At 35.5% G+C, this 22,063-nt stretch overlaps 1 protein-coding gene across 1 annotated transcript in view; it reads left to right on the forward strand.

Moving 5' to 3' along the window:
* The window catches only part of COL24A1 (collagen type XXIV alpha 1 chain), a 391,649-nt gene that overhangs the window by 185,248 nt on the left and 184,338 nt on the right, over positions 1-22,063 (forward strand). Inside the window, exons 22-24 of the mRNA XM_064588890.1 lie at positions 1,397-1,441; positions 5,711-5,764; positions 6,389-6,433. Of these exons, the coding sequence (XP_064444960.1) occupies positions 1,397-1,441; positions 5,711-5,764; positions 6,389-6,433 (144 nt within the window). The remainder of the gene's footprint in view (positions 1-1,396; positions 1,442-5,710; positions 5,765-6,388; positions 6,434-22,063) is intronic.

Below are 22,063 nucleotides of genomic sequence, written 5' to 3' on the forward strand. Positions count from 1 at the left end.
TAGAATATATATTTACTATTTGTATCTGTTTTATATTTGTGACCTAGTAAATTTTATTTTAATTGAATTGTGAATTGAGCAAAATGTTTGTTGATCAAATAAATAAAATAGAATACATGTTGCTAAATAGGTCTATGGATGCTATTCAGATATGGTAACATCAACTTTTTATTTAAAGGTGAAAAGTCAGTATGTTTTAGAAAATATATCAATAAATGTAATAAAAAATTTATTAATTTTTAATTTTCTTAGAGAATAATATATAAAAATTCTTTTTTTGATGTTTCTCTATTCTCTATCCACTCATAAATTTTTTGATCCTTAGAAGAATGCACAAGATTTTGCATTTTTATGACATTAACTGGTTTCACCCCAAGAATATTAGACCTATAAATTAGTCAAGAAGAAGCTCTAGATATTAACTCCATTCGGTAGGATCCAATATACCTTTGTATCTCTAAGGCTGAAAACAGAACTAAGACTCAAAACCATATTTATTGAATGAATGAAGTATTAAAATGTGCCAAGAGCAAACATGTCCTGTACCAATAACTTTTTAATATACCAAGGTATATTGATTTTCATCTATTAAGAACTTAATTGAGTTCCTCTCTGTATGGGAGAAATACTGAGCCCAAGAAAGTAAAGGTTATCCTTAATTTATGATTTCAATGATTCTTAATCTTTGTTGTGGTTTTGATGTGCATTTTCCTGATGATTAGGGGTGCTGAGCATCTTTTCATATGTCTGTTGGCCATCTGTATGTTGTCTTTGGAAAATTGTCTATTCAGGTCCTTGTTTTTAATTGGATTATTTGGGCTTTTGGTGTTGAGTTGTATAAGTTCTTCATATGTTTTAGATATTAACCCCCTTCAGATATCCTGATTTTGTGATATATATCCTAATCACTTTCACTCTTATTCATTCTAAACTTTCTATATGTAACTTTTATCATCTACCAATTTAAAAACAGTCAAATAGTGCATGTCCCCTTTAGTGTAGATGTGGGGTTGTTACTCAGAATTTTAAAATGTTATGGGATGGCACAGTAAAATACAAGAAAGTTGGGGAACCTGGGTGGGTAGGTGGATTAAGAATCTGACTTGGGCTCAAGTTATGATCTCAAGGTCCTGGGATTCAGCCCCACTTCCAACTCCCCACTCAGCAGGGAGTCTACTTCTCCCTCTGCCCCTCTGCCCATCCCCCCACCCTTGCTTGGTCTCTTTTTTTCTCTCTCTCTCAAATAAATAAAATCTTTTTTAAAAAATACAAGAAAGTCACAGCATTATTTTCATCATATCTCAGTGAGTTTCAGATTTCAGAATAAATAGAATAAGGGTTTACCTTTTTAAATACTTATTTCAGGCCATGATATGTTCTGATTTTTTTTTTTAAGGGAGAAGAAGGACCAGTTGGACCCTTTGGAGAACTGGGGCCAAGAGTAGGTATCATATAAATACTTTTCAAAAAGTGCTTCTCTTAAAATAACTGTTATGTGAATGTCTTTTAATAGCACCAAATTTTAAGTTATAATAAAGGACAAAGACACTATAACCATACAGTCTATCCAAATAATATAGGCTTATAACTGGAATTTCCCAGCAATATTTTAAATGATATGCCTACTGCATATTTGCTTGTTCCTTCAGTAGTTTTACGGTCTTAGTAATTTGTGCTAATTATAAAGTTTCTCAAAATGTAATAGAAAGCCAAATACCTTAGCCATTTTAGTGATATTCTGGGAATTTCTGTTTTCTAAGTGTGCCAGTAAAATTATGGAAACCAAGATGTATTTTCTGTCAACTTTTTCTTCAGATAATTTGTGTCCTAATATATGAATTACCTGTTTTCAAGTTCTGAAAATGAGTTATTTAAGAATTTGGGCATGCATGACCAAAGCTTACATTATTACGAAGTAATTAAAGTGTGTGTATCACATTTATTTTAAGAGGGACCATTAGACTCACATGAAATACATCCCATTCTTTTTTCTTGAGAACGTCATAACATGCAGATTCTTAAAACATTTTTACATTTAAGGAGACAGTAAATTTTTCTTTTGCACCTTTACCTCACTAGCACATATACTCCCCTATCCCACTTAAAGAAAAAGAAGAATTTTTATTTCATTTTTTGTGAGTTGAGTTATATAATAGGAAGACTATTGTTATTTGAGCCCAGTATAATTGATCTCATTTAAAATTTACTTCTCTAGAAAACAGGAGAACTGCATTTGCCTCTTATCAACTTAGCCTTAATATGTATTACTATTGTTGCTACTATTGGGTGAAGATCAATTTAAGCCTAGTATTTCTCTAAGTATGTCACATAACTCATCTCTAATCCTGCAAACAGCCCTACAGGATATTGTCCACATTTTAAAAATATTAAAATAAGACCTTACTCTTACGTGCTCAAGTGTAACATGCTCAAGATAAACCAAATATGGCAGAACTTAAACAGGACCAGAAGTAATGACTCCAGCACTGATGCCCTGAATTTCTTGACTTCAAAGAGATTTTAAATGTGCTGATACAGATTCCAGTGAGATTCCTTTCATAATGTAGATATGATGTATAACTATTTCTTAATATACTGTAATGCTTGAGTATTACATTATTAGAGATGAAAGAAATATTCTCACTAAGGCTTTTTCCAAAACAATGTGAATAAAGTGTATCATTTTAAAACTTTTTGGTAAATATCATAGACAAATCTAGTAATTCAGACTCTTAATTACATTTCTTCTCCTATCTCTGTTTAGAGAGCAATTGATATTTCACAATAATAGGATGATTTTTTATTCTTTGCTTTTCTTTGTGCTCGGTAGAAAACCACTAGACAATTCCAAGCAAGGCGGAGGTAAAAATTAGAGCAACTTTTTTGATCAAAGTCCTAAATATAATTTTTAAGTTGCTAAAGTTTTTACATGTAGTCAAAATACAATGAAAGCTGGAGGATTGTTTTGTTTTGTTTTAAGAAAGAAAAAATAAGAGTATTTGTTAATGGATAGGAATAATAAAATCCAAATCTATAATACCTAATAGGTATTATAAATTAGTATTCTGTTTAGCAATTGCCCCCCACGTGTTTTTTACTCTTAGATTTGAATTTGTCACACACATTGATTGTGGCATAGTGATCTCCTTAATCAAATTTTGTATAATCAGATACCAGTTTGATGCTAGAAACCACATACTATGGATTGATTTACCAATATCTGGGATTTTGACTTCCTCTTCTTCAGTGATCTTATTCTCTACTCTCTTTAGGCACTACCTGCTGTAGTCATAACCTTTACGTTGTCATTACCAGTAATAGCACCTCCTTATTTCTCACTCCTCAACCATAATCTCCTTTCTTTCTAGTTCATTCTCTCGTGTAACCAATCCAACAGTCCCAATAGGAAATTTAAGCTAGTGATCCTATTGCCTTTCCATTATTCCTGTTTTCCTCAGAGACCTCACATCCCTCCTCATGCTTAAAACACTAAATCATCCCCTTGATTGCATTCTGAAGTTTATTCCCATAGTCATTTACTTTTTTTTTTAAAGATTTTATTTATTTATTTGAGAGAGAAAGAGAGCATGCACACAAGGTTGGGAGGGGCAGAGGGAAAAGCAGACTCCCTGCTGAGCAGGGAGCCTGATGCAGGGTTCCATCCCAGGACCTGAGATCATGACCTGAGCTGAAGGCAGACGCTTAACCCCCCAGCCCCCAGCCCCTCTCATTTACTTTTAATTTTCTAATTATTATTTTACACTTTCTCTCTTCTCAACTACATTCATTTCTCTCTAATTTTCATTCTTAGCCCATTACTTTGCATCCTAGTTCCCTGAGAAGATTGAAGTATTCAGAGAACTTCAACAAGTTTCTACTATTGCTTCTATCTTCTCTTTATCTATCCATTTACTTGGCCTTCCCTCCTGTTATTGTGGATGAAGAGGCCATTTTTCTAGCTAAGGTCAAATCTTCCACTTGTGTACTAAATATCTTACCCTTTGGCCTACTGAAGAACATTGACCCAGCTATTTCCCACTTTCACCTGCATCTTAATTTCGTTTTCTCTAATGGATCAATCCTATCAGCAAAGAAAGATGCTATTAGTTCTTCCAGCTTGAAAACCATAAAACAAAACATACTGATCCCAGGTTTTCTTCCAGGTGTTACCTTTTTCTTCTTACCTTTTCAGTAAAAAATTTTCAGAAGTATTGTCTATACGTGCTCTTTACAGTTTTTCTCCTCACCCTATCTGCTGAAACCATTCTTGTTCCCACCACTCCAAAACAAATGATCTTATGAAGGTCATCAGTGACTTCCATGTTGCTGAATTCAATGGTCATTTGACAAGATCACACCCTCCTCCTGGAAGCACTTTCTTCACTTACATGATTTTCTTCCTAACTCTCTGGCAGGAAATGTGCATATTTTCCTCATTTCTTCAAATTCCAAAATTTTGTAAATCCACAAAACCCAGGGGTTGGTTTGTGGACTTGGTCTCTTTTCTATTTACACTCACTCCTAGATGAGGTGGTCCAGTCTTAGGGCTTTAAATACAATCAGAATGCTGGTGATTGCCCAAATCATATGTTCAGATCAGAATTTTCTACCCTCTGAATCTCTGGACATGTAAAACTACCACGAGATCTCTCTACTTTAAATATCTAACAAGACTATCAAACTACAGTGTCCACAACTGAGCTCTCAATTTACCCTCCAAACCTTTCTTCTTAGAGTCTTCCTCATTTCATTTAGTCTCTTACTTAGATTAAAATCTTGAGTTTATTCTTGATTCTTCTCTTTCTCTCACATTTTACACTTGACCTGTCAGCAAATCCTGTAAGCTCTACCTTCAAATTATATACTCACAACCTCCTCTGTTACCACCCTGGTCTATGCCACTTTCATCTTTCACTTGGATTATTTCAGGCCTCTTTGGACTGCCTGCTTCCACCCTTGCACCAAAGTGATCCTTTTAAAACATAGATAATGACACTACTTTTCTCAAAGCTTTTCTAAGTCTTCCTGCTTCATTCAGAGTAAAAAGCAAAGCCCTAACTGTAACCCTCCAGGCCCTACATGACCTGGCTTCTCATTCCCCATTCCTTTCTTTGACCTCATCTTCTTACTAATCTCCTTTCTTACTCGGCACCAGCTTTATTGACTCTTCATGGTTTCTTCAACACACCAGTCACATTCTTGGCTCAGGGCCTTTACACATGCTCTTTTCCTCTGCTTGGAATATTCTCCCTTCAGATAGTCATATAACTTGTCCCTTGTGAGTCTTTACTCAGCTGCCATCTTCTCAGTGAGGTCTTCCTTGTCAAGCTTATCATAAATTTGAACAAAACTCCCACAACAGTTTATATCCCCCTTCCTTGCTTAACTCTATGTCATTCACATTTACCACTACCTAACATACTATATATTTTACTTATTTTATTAAATGGTATCATCCTCATTAGAATGTAAGCTCTATGAAGGCAGGTAGGCTTAGTGCATTCCTCAATCCCCAACCCCTAGAACTGTGCAGGGCTCATAGTAGACAGTTAAAGACCGCAGAATGAATACTAGTGGGTATGCTAAAATACATTTATCAAGTGATTTTGAAGGGTTTCATCTCATAGAATGGTCTGAATTTCATAAATGTTTGGAAGTTTCCAAAAATGAAAATGATTAAATGTATCTCTTTTTTTCTGTTCTCTTCTAGGGAAAACCAGGTCAAAAGGGTTTTGCAGGTGAACCAGGACCAGAAGGCTTAAAGGTAAAGTAGCTGACTTATTAGGAGTTATAAAGTATAGTTTTCAGAAAGATAAAATTATTACTTTCTAAAAATATAAAATGAACATCTAAGATTTTATTCAACTTATTAATAAGGGAACCAGTGATATGTTAAAACTGGCTCAAATAGCATTTGAAAAGTTATATATCTTTATATCTAGATCTACATCTAGAGATCTGTGTCTATAAATATCTATAACTGTGACTGTGTTTATGTCTATATCTTTATTTGGATAGATATGCAGTTTAATAAATTGTTAAATTTGTGGTGAGATATAGGAGAATAAGCCACAATTTGGGGGGCTGTCCATTTCACTGGACAGAAATCTACAAATTAATGTAACTTCACTAAATATATATATATTATCTATTTGTTATATATATATACATATCTATGCATATATGTATATATATATCTTCATCAAGTCTGGGTCTTTTAAGCAATAGTAGAAAGACTATGTTCCACAGAAATACTATAACAGAGTTTTGAATAAGGCTTTCTTTGCTTTTTTTAAGAATTTGACTAATTACATTAAATGAAAATGGAAGGAATGTCATGAGTGATCTTGTTTGAAAAATAATCATTTTTACATCTTTATATTAACAGGGCGAAGTAGGAGATCAAGGAAACATTGGAAAGATTGGTGAAACAGTAAGCTTATTTTATGCTCTTTTATTTTTACTGTCATCTGTAAGCATGTTTAGGAGTCATGTTAACCATCATCTGTGCTTAATAAAATTCAGAATAAAAAATTCTTAGCTCCGGGCGCCTGGGTGGCTCAGTCGTTAAGCGGCTGCCTTTGGCCCAGGTCATGATCCCAGAGTCCTGGGATCGAGTCCCACATCGGGCTCCCTGCTCAGCGGGAAGCCTGCTTCTCCCTCTCCCACTCCCCCTGCTTGTGTTCCTGCTCTTGCTGTCTCTGTCTCTGTCAAATAAATAAATAAAATCTTTAAAAAAAAAAATTCTTAGCTCCTACAAATTTAAAGTCACTTGTGATATAACAGATAAAACCTACTCTACAAGAGAAATGAGGGAAAATAGAGTTACTGATATTTTTGTCCAATATAAATTATATTTATAATACGAGGAGCATTCTTATTTTTAATATTTGGTCTTTAATTTTAGTTCTGATCATTTCAATCTAAATTTGACCTTAGCATTTTTCATTATTAAAAAGCTATAACTTACCAAGCCATAAAATAGTAAGCTATTAAGTTTGAAAATATTTTTCTTTAGATTTGGAAGATTAAGCTAAGAGGTAAAGTATTGGAAAGCATATTGTAATTTCTTTCTTCAAAAAAAGTTTGATTTGTTTAAATTTACATTTCTGTAGTAGTAGGAGACTTTGTGTTGTATTTGAATCATATATGTTAGAAATAATTTTATTATCTGTACTGGAGAAAGCCAACTAAAATATTTTCTAACAAATGAACACATATAACATCTATAAAGTAGTAAATTACATTGATGCAAGGCAAGTGAATTTATTTACAAAGTGCGCTGGGTTATCACAAAACAAGTGGTACCATTTAATAGTTAAATGAGCAAATTCTTTTCCTTCTAACCTATCTTATGACTTAAATAAAAATAAACTTTTCTAAAAAATTGTTTTGCAATATCAAGTAATCAACAATTATATTTCCTGGTCTTGTGATAAAACAGCAATACATTTCTGATACTCTTATTTTTTGTCATTAATTCTTAAAAAAAAATAAGGAGAGAATCCCTTTAGTCTTAAAAGATCATTGCCATACCAATTAATCCTTAATCACTAGAAAGAGAATTTTTTGTTCTTGTTTTTACTGAGAAGGTAATTCCAGTGGAACATTTACATCAATAAGATTATTCAAGAGTTCTTCTCAAATATAATTGTAACTCATATTTCTCCAAGGTCACTCAAAGAGATTAAATTCTACCATTTCTGAGTGACAAATTGTTAAGAAATATATATAAACTAGAATTAATAGCCGAAGTTAAAAATACCAATTTTTTTTTTAAGATTTATTTATTTATTTATTTGAATGAGAGTGAGCGAGGCATGAGCTGGAGGGGCAGAAAAAAAGGGAGAGTGAATCTGAAGCTGACTTAGTGTTGAGCCCAGAGCCAGATGTGGGGCTTGATCTCACAACCCTGAGATCATGACCTAAGCAGAAACCAAGAGTCGGACACTTAACCGACTGTGCCACCCAGGCACCCCAAGAGCATCGTTTCTTAATATAACATCGTATATTAAACTTCTAAGTGTTATTACTTATTAGTAGTGTCGGACTAGTTCCATACAGTATAAGAACCCAGTGCCAGTTCTGTCTAAAGTGGAAATGGACTGTCTTGGCAGAGACTGGATTCCTATTATTAGAGGGAGATTAACATTTATTGAGCATTTGCTATATGCCAAGCATAATACAAAGTGATGTTTAATATTGTGGCTTTGCATTTAATTCTCAAACAATTTTAAAAGACACATTTTGTTATTCCAGTTTTTGAAATGAGGAAACTGAAGCACAGTAAGTAACCTGTTCAAAGTTACATAGCTAATAAATCACAGAACTGAGATTTAAACCTAGAGATCCAAACTCAAAATCTAAATCTCAAAATCCAAAACATCATACCCCAGCTTTATTGAGGTATAACTGACAAAGTTATAAGATATTTAAAGTGTATGTGATGATTTAAGGATTGCCCCATCATCAAGTCATTTAATATAGCTGAGGATATTTACTTGTTAGCTAACAGCCACTTGGACTACAAGTTGTAGAGAGACTTCAAACATCAAATATATTATCAAACAAGAGGACCTTTTCATCTTTGAGGTTCTATCTTTGTCATTAAGGATGGGAGATAGACTTAAAAAGAAAAAACTTCAGTGACTATATTGAGTTAATTAAAATATATAAAATGCCTAAAGAACATTTTATTTTGGCTCTTGGTAATCTCCAGCTTTTATTTTATCTTATTAATTTTAAAATCTTAGAAATATAGCTCATCTAATCCAGAGTTTTGTTAACAAAACTCATAAGAGATATGGGAAGATATGATTGCACTTCCTGACATCAGTCTTGTAATTTGGGGATATCTAAAGTTAGTTGTAATTGCATAGCTAGTTTTTACTTTTCCCAATCTTTTTGTACAGTCTTTTAATTACCTTTAACTGGACTTCCTCCAGTTTTGTTTCTTTCTAGATCTATACAAATTAGAACCCAGTTTGTGATACAGCATGCCAAGCGCAGTAGCCCCACCTATATTTCATGTCTATATACTTCTTACATTCATTTACTGTAGGCAAATAATTAATTTCTATAAATGTACCCTAAAAAGTCTGTAATTCCAAAAGATGCCCCTCATCCTCTTCACTCTAGCATACTATTTTTTTATGAATCTGGAATTATCCCATGTTAATTGCCAGTCCTCTTTGTCTTTAACTTTCTAGGCTAAAAGTATTTGAAGAGGTATAAAAGAGAAAAGAATCTAGTTTTTTAGTATTGATCAAGAGAACTAGGATCAGTAGATAGACATTATAAGGGGACAGCTTTCTTTGCAGGCAAAAATATTTTAATAGAGTTTCTAACATTCAGACTCTCCTATGGAGTGATTCAACACCTCATTCTTAGAATATTGGAGGACTTTCTTCAATCATTTATTCAGCAGATATTTATATTTATATTCATATTATCCTTGCCTTCATGAAATTTATAGTCTCTTGGAGGTTTGACAGATTTTAAATAAATACCTGCATAAAGAATACATAATTATAAACTATGATACATTCTATAGAGGAAAAGTTTAAGGGACTGTAACAGAGGTGCCAAATTTAGATCAGAAAGTGAGAGGTCTGTTTTGAGGAAATGACATACGAGTTGTAACCATAAAGCATGGTATGATCTAGCTAGGGAAGAGTGGGGAGAAAGAACATTCCTGGAATATGCAATATAACAGATTTCCACCTTTGGTCTTATTTTGCTTTAGAGAAATTACTTAATTTCTCTACATATTTGTTTTCTCAACAGTAAAATGATAAAAATAGTAACTACTTCAAAGAGTTTCTTGTGAGGATTAAACATGGTAATGCACTCAAAGCACTTAGCACAGAGCCATTCACATAATAAAAACTTGAGAAATTTAAGCTGTAATGGTGGTGGTGGTGGTGGTGACTTTTATATGGGAAAGCATTTGGCTGTTCTGGGAACTGAAAGAGAGCCAGTGTGGATAGACCTTGGTGAGCCAAAGGAAAAGTAAAGTGAGGGGCTACTAGTAAAGGAGGGAGGAGCCGAATCTTTTGGGGCCATGTTTTTACTTTGGACTTGATCCTGAAGTAGTTGGAAAATCATTGAAGTATTCTATGTAAGCCAATGACAAGATTTAATTTGTGTTTCACAAGCACGCTGGTGGCAATGGATTGGGAAGTTGGAACATGGTTATGAGGAGCAGAGTAGAAGAGGGTGACCAGTTAGAATGCTATTGCAGTAGCCTCAATGAGAAAGAAAGATGACTTGAGCCAGGGTGATGGCAGTGGATAGAAGAGAAGTGTATGCATATGAGATATATTGGAGGTGATAATTTGAAATAGGCTGCAAAAAAGGGAAGCATTCTAGTCAGTCCCCAGCATATAATAGGCCTTTGATAACTTAAACTATTTATGACTTATCAGGAATATGCTGATTCCTATCAGGAATATGCTGGACTCTTTTCTAAGAATTTAAGTGCTTCTAGTCTTCCTTTCACCTGCCAATTTGGCTTCTTTTCTCTGGCTGGCCTCCAGTTTCATTATGTATTCCTGCCATTATAGCAAACAGAACTAGACTAAATATTTTAGAGGCACCGGCTCCACAGCCTTCTTCATGAAGGGGATAATAACCTCTATTTCCTTTATTGCAGAGATACTCAAAATCATGTAGGCTTTTTCCTGTAGCAAAAAAACTGGCATGTCTTTGGAAAATGATTGACAGTGACCCCTAGGATTCTTTTCTGGTTTGTTATTTTGAATATAAAATTTGGAATTTTTTTTCATGAAATGACTACATTAAGTTTTCTGTCCACTCAAAGGGATTGTTAAAAGTGTCCTATAGTCTGGCCATATTGATTTACCTCTTAAAATATAACTCAACTACTTGATTTTACATCATTTATTCCTTATCAATTTAGCAAAATTTCATAAGCAATCTACTGTGTCCTCTCTATTTTTCTGCCTGCCCTCTGGTGTGCTAGTGTATAGTAAAAGACTGATGAGCAGAAAGGAAGAGGAAGAGGAAAGGCCATGGATAATCCTCAAAATCAGGTATTCCACTTCTCATTACAAAACCTTTAGAATCAGAGAGCTTCTGATGGCTGATTCTGAGTTGGTTTATAACCAATTCCTTCAAGACCAAATAGAGGTGGCGTCAGAGGAGAAAATGAAAGGAAGGAAATCTATTTATTGAAGAACTATTATCTCATTTAATCTTGAAATGACCCTAGTAAGATAAAAAGCTTTTTGATATTCTGGAAGTGAGGAAATTGAAATTTATTGAAGTTATGTGATGTGTTCAAATTCATACAGTTAGTAAGCAGTGGATCTGGGTTTCATATCTGGATTTTCTACTTCCTGTTCCAAGGTTCTTTTAGCTACATCAAAAATCAGTTATCCTGTCTTTATTTATTTATTTTTATCAATTGGCCTATTATCTTGTTCTCTCTTTTTATTTTATATTTTACTTTATTTTATTCATTTTTTATTTTAATTCCTGTGTTGTTAACAAACAGTGTTATATTAGTTTCAGGTGTACAATATAGTGATTCAACAGTTTCATGTATTACTCAGCGCTCAACAAGATAAGTACTCCTAATCCCCTTCACTTATTTCACCCATCTCACACTGACCTCCCCTCTGGTAACCATCTGATTGTTCTCTATAGTTGAGTCTGTCTTTGGTTTGTCTCTCTTTTTTTTTCCCTTTGTTCATTTTTTTTTTCTTAAGTTGCACATATGAATGAAGTCATATGGTATTTGTCTTTCTCTGACTGACTTATTTCGCTTAGCATAATACTCTCTAACTCCATCCATGTTGTTGCAAATGGCAAGATTTCATTCTTTTTTATGGCTGAGTAATATTCCATTGTGCATATGTGTGTGTGTGTGTGTGTGTGTGTGTGTGTATTTATATCTATTGATAGACACATGGGTGGCTTCCATAATTTGGTCATTCTAGTTAATGCTGCAGTAAACATAGGGTGCATATATCCTTTCGAGTTAGTGTTTTTGTATTCTTTGGATAAATAGTAGTGTGATTACTGGATTGTAGGGTAGTTCTATTTTTAATTTTTTGAGGAAACTCCATACTGTCTTTCCCAGTAGCTGCACTAATTTGCAAACTCACCAACAGTGAGTCAAGTTTCTTTCTTCTCCACATCCTCACCAACACTTGTTGTTTCTTGTGTTTTTGATTTTAACCATTCTGACAGGTGTGAGGTAATATCTCATTCTAGTTTTGATTTGCATTTTCCTGATGAGGAGTGCTATTGAGCATCTTTTCATGTGTCTGTTGGCCATCTGTATGTCTTCTTTCGAGAAATGTCTTTTTTTAAATTTATTTATTTGGCAGAGAGATAGCAAGAGCAGGAACACAAGCAGGGGGAATGGGAGAAGGAGAAGCAGGCCTCCCACTGAGCAGGGAGCCCGATGCGGGGCTCGATCCCGGGACCCTGGGATCATGACCTGAGTTGAAGGCAGACACTTAACAGCTGGGCCACCCAGGCGCCCCTCAAGAAATATCTGTTCATGTCTTCTGCCCATTTTTAAATTGGATTATTTATTTTTTTGGTGTTGGGTTATATAAGTTAATTATATATTTTTGGATACTAAGCCTTTATCAGATATGCCATTTGCAAATATCTTCTCCCATTCAGTAGGTTGTTGTTCAGATTTGTTGGTTATTTCCTTTGCGGTGCAGAAGCTTTTTATGTTGATGGAGCCTCAATAGTTTATTTTTGCTGTTGTTACTCTTGCCTCAGGAGACATATCTAGAAAAAGTTGCTACCACTGATATCACAGAAATTACTGCCTGTGTTCTCCTCTAAGATTTTTATGGTTTCAGGCCACACATTTAGGTCTTTAGTCCATTTTGAGTTTGTTTTTGTGTATGGTTTAAGAAAAGTGGTCCAGTTTCATTCTTTTGCATGTAGCTGTCCAGTTTTCTCAATATCATTTGTTGAAGAGACGGTCTTTTTCATGTTGCAGGTTCTTGCCTCCTTTGTCAAAGATTAATTGACTACATAATTATAGGTTTATTTCTGGGTTTTCTATTCTGTCCTATTGTCCTGATCTTCATGTCTGTTATTGTGCTAGTACCATGCTGTTTTGATTACTACAGATTTGTAATATAACTTGAAGTCCAGAATTGTGATATCTCCAGTTCTGTTTTTCTATCTCAAGACTGCTTTGGCTTTTGGGGGTCTTTTGTGGATCCATTACAAATTTTAGGATTGTTTGTTTTAGTTCTGTGAAAAATACTGTTGGTGTTTTTACCAAAACTGATAAAAGTGTTTTTTCTGTATCTACTGAAATGATCATATGCTTCTTCTCCTTTCTCTTGTTGATGTGATGTATCACATTGATTGATTTGTGAATATTGAACCACCTTGCATCCTGGGAATAAATCCCACTTGATAGTGGTGAATGATTTTTTTAATGTATTGTTGGGTTCAGTTTGCCTAAGATTTTGGTGAGGATTTTTGCATCTCTGTTCATCAGAGATATTGGCCTATAGTTCTATTTTTTGGTAGTGTCTTTATCTGGTTTTGGTATCAGGGTAATGCTGGTCTCATAAATGAATTTGAAGTTTTTCTTCAAAGAATAGATCTTTGAAAAGGATAGATCTTTGGAAAAGTTTGAGAATAGGTATTAACTTTTCTTTATTTTTTTTATTATGTTATGTTAATCACCATACATTACATCATTAGTTTTTGATGTAGCGTTCCATGATTCATTGTTTGTGTATAACACCCAGTGCTCCATGCAGTATGTGCCCTCTTTAATACCCATCACCAGGCTAACCCATCCACCTATCCCCCTCCCCTCTAGAACCCTTAACTTTTCTTTAAATGTTTAATGGAATTCATCTGTGAAGTCATCTGGTCCTGGACTTCTGTTTGTTGGGAGTTTTTTGATTACTACATCAGTCTGTTCAAATTTACTATTTCTGCTTCAGTTTTGGTAGGTTATATGTTTCTATGAATTTTTCCATTTCTTCTAGGTTGTCCAATTTGTTGGCATATAATTTTTCATAATATTCTGTTACAATCCTTTTTTTGTTGTTTATTGTTTTTTTATTATGTTAATCACCATACATTACATCATTAGTTTTTGATGTAGTGTTCCATGGTTCATTGTTTGTGTATCATGAGGGACTATGGACTCTGAGAAAAAAACTGAGGGTTCTAGAGGGGAGGGGGGTGGGGGGATGGGTTAGCCTGGTGATGGGTATTAAAGAGGGTTTGCAAACAATTTTACAGTCCTTTGTATTTCTGTGGTGTTGCTTATTGTTTCTCCTCTTTCATTTCTGATTTTGTTTATTTGACTCCTCTCTCTCTCCCTTTTTATGTGTGTGTGTGTGTGTGTGTGTGTATGAGTCTGGTTAAAGTTTTATCAATTTTCTTGATCTTTTCAAAGAACCAGCTCCTGGTTTCATTGATCTGTTCTATTGTTTTTTTAGTTCCTATACCATTTATTTCTGCTCTGACCTTTATTATTTCCTTCCTTCTACTGGTTTGGGGTTTTGTTTGTTCGTCTTTTTCTATCTCCTTTAGGTGTAAGGTTAGGTTGCTTATTTGAGATGTTTTTTTGCTCCTTGAGTTAAGCTTGTATTGCTATAAACTTTCCTCCTAGAACTGCTTTTGGGATATCTCAAATATTTTGGACTATTGTGTTCTCATTTTCATTTTTCTCCATGTAATTTTTGATTTCTTTGATTTTTCGGTTGATTCATTCATTGAGCATGCTATTTAACCTCCATGTATTTGTGCTCTTTCCAGACTTTTTCTGGAAAAAAGTTCTAGTTTCATAGCATTGGAGTCAGAAAAGATGTATGGTATGACTTCAATCTTTTTGAATTTGTTGAGATTTGTTTTATGGCCTAATATATGATCTATTCTGGAGAATGTTCTTTGTGTGATCTTGAAAAGAATGTGTGTTCTGTTGTTTTAGGATGGAATGTTCTGAATATATCTGTTAAATTTATCTGGTCTAGTGTGTGGTTATCTTTCCCTCACCCCAGGGTGGTAGTCACTTTGAAGTGATACTGGTCCCTGAAGGAGCTATTTGCATGCTTTCAGGCTTGTGGCTCTACTTCAAACAGGCTTGTGAGTATATTGGCAGGGGCATGCTGCTACTGCTGGGACCAGGCTGGTGTGAGGCACATGATTTTAGTATGGTGCCCGCCAGTCTGCTTGCAAAATGAGACCTGCCACTACAGTTGCTGGGACTGGGGCTGGCCTGGGTGGATCCACAAAGTGCACTGGTCAGGAGACATGCTGTTGGCAAGCTTTGTGCTGGTCTTCTAGGGGAAGGGAACTGCTGCCAGGGTACTTAGGCAAGGGTGACTGAAAAGGGTAAATCCACTGAAGCCCAGAGGGGTGGGGTTTGGTACAAGCAATTAGGTAGTAAATTCTGGCACTGTGCTGATTCCCACAGGTGGCAGTGTGTTTATGCTGGGGGTGCGGAGGATGGAGATAGTGCCTGCCAGCTCCGTGGTTCCTGGTTAGGTCTTCCAGTGATCCCTGTCCCTTCTAGACACTCTCCAAAATGAGTAAACTACTCTCCTGCTTATATGTCCCAGGCATTTTCCAAACTACCACTTCTGTGCTGTATCTGCAGGGGCTGTTTGTCCTGTGATCTCTTTAAGAATGGGACTCAGATTCCTCTTGCCTTCTGGGCTCTCCCAGAGCTGAGCCCACCGATTTTTAAAATTCTAGGTTTTAAAACCTGCTGGTTGTAAGAACTCATGAAATTTGGCCCCTCTCACTTTCAAAGCCAAAGGTTATGGGGATTCATCTTCCCCATGCAGGCTTCCTGGTGTGAGAGTCTGTTTCTCTTCCTTCTCTGTGCCTTCAGCTCCCTCTCGCACTCCATGGACTGCCATTTTGTTTGTTCCTTACTGTTGGGGACACTGTTGCCCTTTGTACCTCTCTGATGTGGCCTCTTCTTTACCTTTAGTTGTGGAGTTTGATCTGCCAGTCTTTGGGTCATTTTCTGGGTGATTTACACTGATATGAGTGTTATCTAATTGTATCCATGGAGGAGGTGAGCTTAGGATCCTCTTACTCTGCCATCTTCCCAGCCTACTCTAGTTGTCCTGTCTTTAAATGGAAACTTGGGAATCGATAGTTAGATTTGGAAATGAGCAAAATAAAATTTTGCTTCGTAATCTCTTAGGCCAAGCTGGCAATTAAATTTTAAAATATTGTCAAAGGTTATTAATTTCTGAGAATTATTGAAACATAATTTAATATATTTACAATGGAATCAGGAAAGATTTCAAAAGATCTGGAAGAAAATGTTTAGGAAGTGCTCATCACAAAACCTCATTTAATACAGTGATGAGTTTTGTTGCTCTCTGGTGGCATAACCATGAACTTATTATCAAACTTCATACAAGTTGATTTTATTTAATAAGTTCCATTTTTTCTTTCATTAAAAGGAAAATACTACTTTAAAGGGACTTACCTAAATCATAAAAAGTGACTCATATATCCTTGAGGAAAAGTCCCAGAAGCTGATAGCACCATTCAGCCAAATCAGAAGAACAAAGTGAAACTCTATCAAACTGCCCTTGTAGGGCCTCTGTTGCCTCAGTGCTTTTACCTTAAAAATGTCATCTACCCCTCCTGTTTCCAAGCTGTACATACCTGTAGGACAGCTACAAAGCTGTTGTATGTCTCCTACGTGGCAGGGAAAGGTAATTTTTCTCAGAATGGAAAGTTACACGAAATGTATATCTACCATGCGTACCATCATGAGAAGGATGTTTACCTGAATATAATAAAAATAGCTACTATTTATTGAAAATCTGTGATATGTGAGATATTTTGTATATGTTGTATCATTTAATCCTCACAAAGGCTCTGGGAAATAAAAATTACTTCTCTTTTATACAAAAGAAAACATGTTTCAGAGAAGTTAAGAAATTTAGCACCCTGCTTCCTCTTAACGATGAGATGAAGATTTCCAATTGTCTTTCTAATGAATACATATTGTCCTGTTACTATATAAAGTTAGAGATTATGGGGCCCCAAGGACCACATTATGGTTTGAGGAAGTATCTCAAAAACATAGATGTACCAAAATTATTATGTTTTAGGATCATATATTTGACATTTATCGTCTTTGAAATGTGTAAATAGCATCACCTATTGGATTAAGAAGCCACAGCAGGGGTGCCTGGGTGGCTCAGTTGTTAAGCATCTGCCTTCAGCTCAGGTCATGATCCCAGGTCCCGCATCGGGCTCCCTGCTCAGTGGTAAGCCTGCTTCTCCCTCTCTCACTCCGCCTGCTTGTGTTCCCTCTCTCACTGTGTCTCTCTCTGTCAAATAAATAAATAAAATCTTTTTTAAAATAAAAAGAATCCACAGCAAATTAATTTCACTATAGTATTAAGTCCATGAAGGTGTAGAAAATTAGAAAAAGAAGAAAATTAGAAAGTGTAAATCAGTGAAATCAAAAGGGAATACACACGAAGTGCGTGGACATACCAGTGGATATGAACAGAGAAAATATATGACATTACAATTCTAGGTAAATTGAAGAGAAGTGAATTAAAGACAGTTCAAAACCTACCATTCTCTGAAAATCAGGTGCAGGTAACTCCAGGATGAGCTATTATTTCATAAATGAGATGCCAACAGTGTTTTTTTTAAGATTTATTTATTTTAGAGAGATTATAGAGCGTGGGGAGGGGGGCGGGGATTGAGACAGAGGAAGTGGGAGAGAATCCCAAACAGAATCCATGCTGAGTGTAGAACCTGATGTGGGACTTGATCTCACAACTCTGAGATCGCAATCTGAGCTGAAATCAGGAGTCTGACACTTAACTGACTGAGCCACCGAGGCCCCTGAGACGTGAATAGTATTTTTGGTTTTTTTTAGGGTTCATTGATTTCCTGCTTTCCTTCTTTTTTTTAAATTTTATTTTATTATGTTATGTTAATCACCATACATTATATCATTAGCTTTTTTGTTGTTGTTGTTGATGTAGTGTTCCATGGTTCATTGTTTGTGTATAACACCCGGCGCTCCATTCAATATGTGCCCTCTTTAATACTCATCATCAGGCTAACCCATTTTTTAATCACAAACACAAAAGAGATTTTTCTAAGAGAATGGAGTCAGCAAATTTCTGGGAAAAGTTGAAATGTTTATAAAGTTGGAAGGATTTCTGAATCCTTTGAGCTATAAAATATACATTTTTTCATTATTTATGACATCTCTTTGTAAAAAGCGAAATAAATTAGTAGGAAAATAACAAATACTCTATTAAATGTGGTCCTACAGAACTTGTTTCTACAGCTATGAAAGTTGAAGTATATGGGAAAATGAAGATTATAGAAAACTGTTCATGTCTCAAAGCAAATGTCATAAGAGGTAGACCAAGATTAAAGCACATATAAGTGGTTATGAAGGAGAAATTAACAAAAATGAAAAAATATTCACATGATTATAAAATAAAAGTAAAAGGCAAAATTTCTATCTGTGGGGGAAATGAATGATACACACCATACTGCACTACAAGCTAAAAGCACAGAAGTTATTGAAAGCCCAGCCTATCATAGAAATATAAAGGTTTATATACTTTATATTAAGTATATATATTTTTCTTTTATCCTTACTAAATATACATTCAGTGACAGATAAAAAGTAAAATATTCTGGGAAAAGGAATAAGGTCCAACATTCATGGAGTAAGATAGGGAACAAGGTATTTATCATATATATCATATTAAAGAGTAATAAACAAGAGAACCCTTCTTAGTCTAACAAAGTTTCCAGATTGCCCAATTGAAATAACAATACACTGCTTCAAAGTAACCAAATCGAAGAGAGATGAAGATGGAAGTTTGTGCTTCCAAACACGAACAATAGCACTAGTGTTTTTCACATGTAAGCATTTAGTGTGCTACTGCCTGGGGTGCTATTAGCTTTCCGACTAAGGAAACAGAGACTTGATCACTTTACCTAGTTTAGAACTGATAAAGTAATTTTTTAAAGCTTTCATTTATTTACTTGACAGAGAGCTAGAGAGCACAAGCAGGGGGAGTGTTAGGCAGGGGGCGAGAGAGAAGGAGCCTCCCCACTGAGCAGAGAGCCTAATGTGGGTCTCCATCCCAGGACCTGGGATCATGACCTGAGCCGAAGACTGAGTGACCTAGGAACCCTAGAAGGTAGTCTTCAAAAAAAAAAAAAAAAAAAGAAGTAAAAATTATTTTCATGCCTATCATAAGGATATATATGTTGACAACAAACCCCCAGCTTTATTTGGCTAAAAACATGTTACTGTTTTCTCAATTAGAAATAACTACAATGTGGTAATCACAATTTTTGAGGAAATGGCAGCTCTAAATTTATATGTAGAAAGGGTGTGGGGATGGCACTTTGGTTGGAAGGGAATCCCTTGAAGCTATGTTTGCATAAAAACTACACTATTTTGGGGGCCCCTGGGTGGCTCAGTTGGTTAAGCATCTGCCTTCGGCTCAGGTCATGATCCGGGGGTCCTGGAATCAAGCCCTGCATTGGGCTCCCTGCTCAGCAGGGGGTCTGCCACTCCCTTTCCCCCTGCTTGTGCTATCTCTCTCTCTCTCTGTCAAATAAAATCTTTTTAAAAAATACACTAATTTCGTTTATTAGTAGTGTACTATTTTATTTTATTTAGATATTTATGCATCAATAAAAATAGACTTCTAATGATTGTTTTTTAAAGATTTTTTATTTATTTATTTGACAGAGAGATAGAGAGAAGCATAAGTAGGCAGAGAGGCAGGCAGAGGCAGAGGGAGAAGCAGGCTCTCCACCGAGCAGGGAGCCCGATGCGGGGCTCGATCCCAGCATCTTGGGATCATGACCTGAGCCAAAGGCAGCTGCTTAACCGACTGAGCCACCCAGGCGTCCCTCTAATGATGTTTTTATGCTCAGAATTTATAAGATAGAGAATACATTTCTTGTTCATGTCGAAGAATGGGCTGAACTGATGGAAGTAAGGTAGGGACCAGGGTAAAGGTGTTGCCTTGGGCTACCTGTTGGCACTACTACTCTTACAGAAGGCAAATGCAACTTTGAATCTGAGACTAAGGCTAGTGAACCATTTTTATGGTTCTGATCTTTAGAAAAAATACATAAGGTCTACATAACCAATGTACTGAATTGGACCTTAAGGAGCTACATTCGTTTTAGAACATGGCTCAGGGGCGCCTGGGTGGCTCAGTTGGTTAGGCGACTGCCTTCGGCTCAGGTCATGATCCTGGAGTCCTGGGATCGAGTCCCGCGTCGGGCTCCCTGCTCGGCACGGAGTCTGCTTCTCCCTCTGACCCTCCCCCGTCTCCTGCTCTCTCTATCTCATTCTCTCTCAAATAAATGAATAAAATCTTTAAAAAAAAAAAAAAAAGAACATGGCTCAGCAACCTTTTCTGTAAAAGGCCAGATATTACATATTTTAGACTTTCAGGCCATATCATCTCTGTCACAACTACTCAACTCTCTCTGCTATTATAGTACAAAAACTCTCTTAGATAATATGGAAATGAATGATTCTGACTGTGTTCCCAATAAAATTTTATTTACAAAAATAGTGGAAAAGGGGCACCTGGTAACTCAGTCAGTTAAGTGCCTGCCTTCGGCTCAGGTTATGATCCCAGGGTCTTATGTGGCGCTCACTGCTTAGCGGGGAGTCTGCTTCGCCCCCTCCCTCTGCCTCTCCACTCCCACCCCTGTTTGTGCTCTCTTTCTCTCTCTCTCTCTCTCTCAAATAAATAAATAAATAAATAAATAAATAAATATTTTTTTTAAATAGTGAAAAAAAAGAAATAGACAGCAGGCAGGATTTGGCCTACAGGCTCTAGTTTGCCTTTCGTTTCACAGAAAGTTACACTTTATTTGAGCTATACCGGTCTTTATTAAATGAATCTGCCATATGTGTTTCTGCTTCATTACTCTTTTATTATTAATAAAAAAGCACTAAATTTGAGTGTGATTTCTTCAAATAAAAAAGCAGATTAAACTAGCAGACGTGTTGTGTTGCTAATATGTACTGATTTTGTGTACCAAGCGTTAGCATAATGAATTAATTTGCATTTATATGTAGACCACATGTACGTCCAAAGTACTCTACTGCAATTCATCTTTTTCTTCTTTTTTTTACCTTAACAAACACTTAAGAATCTTATCAGGAAGTATTTTCCAAGAACAAAGAAATCTGCTTTTTATGTGCACAAGTTCATTGGAAACATTTTTCTGAACATTATATATGTATTTTTGAAGTTCTGCTCTGAGTCAAAGGATTTCCATATATTAATTTTTAGTGAGTTTTTCTTTCATTACTTTGGGAAAAGTTCTAAGGAATGTCATTAGACTTATATTTCCCATTAGGTTGAGATATTTTGCATTTGCATTCTATCTTCCGTTTATGAAACATCTCTTTTTTTCATCAATTCGGCAAAACAGCCTGAGGGGGAACATTGCAGCATTTTTGTTCAAAAAGATACATGTATAATACTCCCCTTTTGACCATAGGAAAAATAATTAAGTGAAATCATAATTTTATTTTAACCATAAATACAGCCAGCTTTGTATCTTATAGAAAATTTTTATAACTATATAACCTTTCTATGTTTATGTCTAAGATCATAGCTTCTGAGATGTAAGTCTTATACGCTCAGTTTTTTGAGGTGTTTTTTTTTCCTGATTAATGAGTTTTGGAAAAATTCTCTGTCAAAATCTATGTTTCTTTGGAGTGTTGATTATATCATTAGCAATAAAATCAGTTTAGTCACTGAAGTCTGGAAAGACCTGGATGACACAAGCTCCTCCCAAAATGCTAGGGGGATGGGACATAGTAGATTATAAGGCGGACATGAGTCTGTGGAAGCCTTAAGAATATAGAGTATAAGAATTTTTCAACCTGACTGTTAAGACCTCCTACAATATATCCTTCACCTATCCTTATAGTTGTTATTTCTCACACTTCCCAAATTACTAGGCCAAACTAGGCATTCAGTGTTCCTAAAAGGAACCCACTTATGTATGCCTTTGTTTGGATTATTTCTGTAAC

This window comes from Mirounga angustirostris, unplaced genomic scaffold (assembly GCF_029215605.1).
Source record: "Mirounga angustirostris isolate CCGP_5_RB_7025 unplaced genomic scaffold, mMirAng1.0.hap1 SCAF_4, whole genome shotgun sequence".
NCBI classification, from domain to species: domain Eukaryota; kingdom Metazoa; phylum Chordata; class Mammalia; order Carnivora; family Phocidae; genus Mirounga; species Mirounga angustirostris.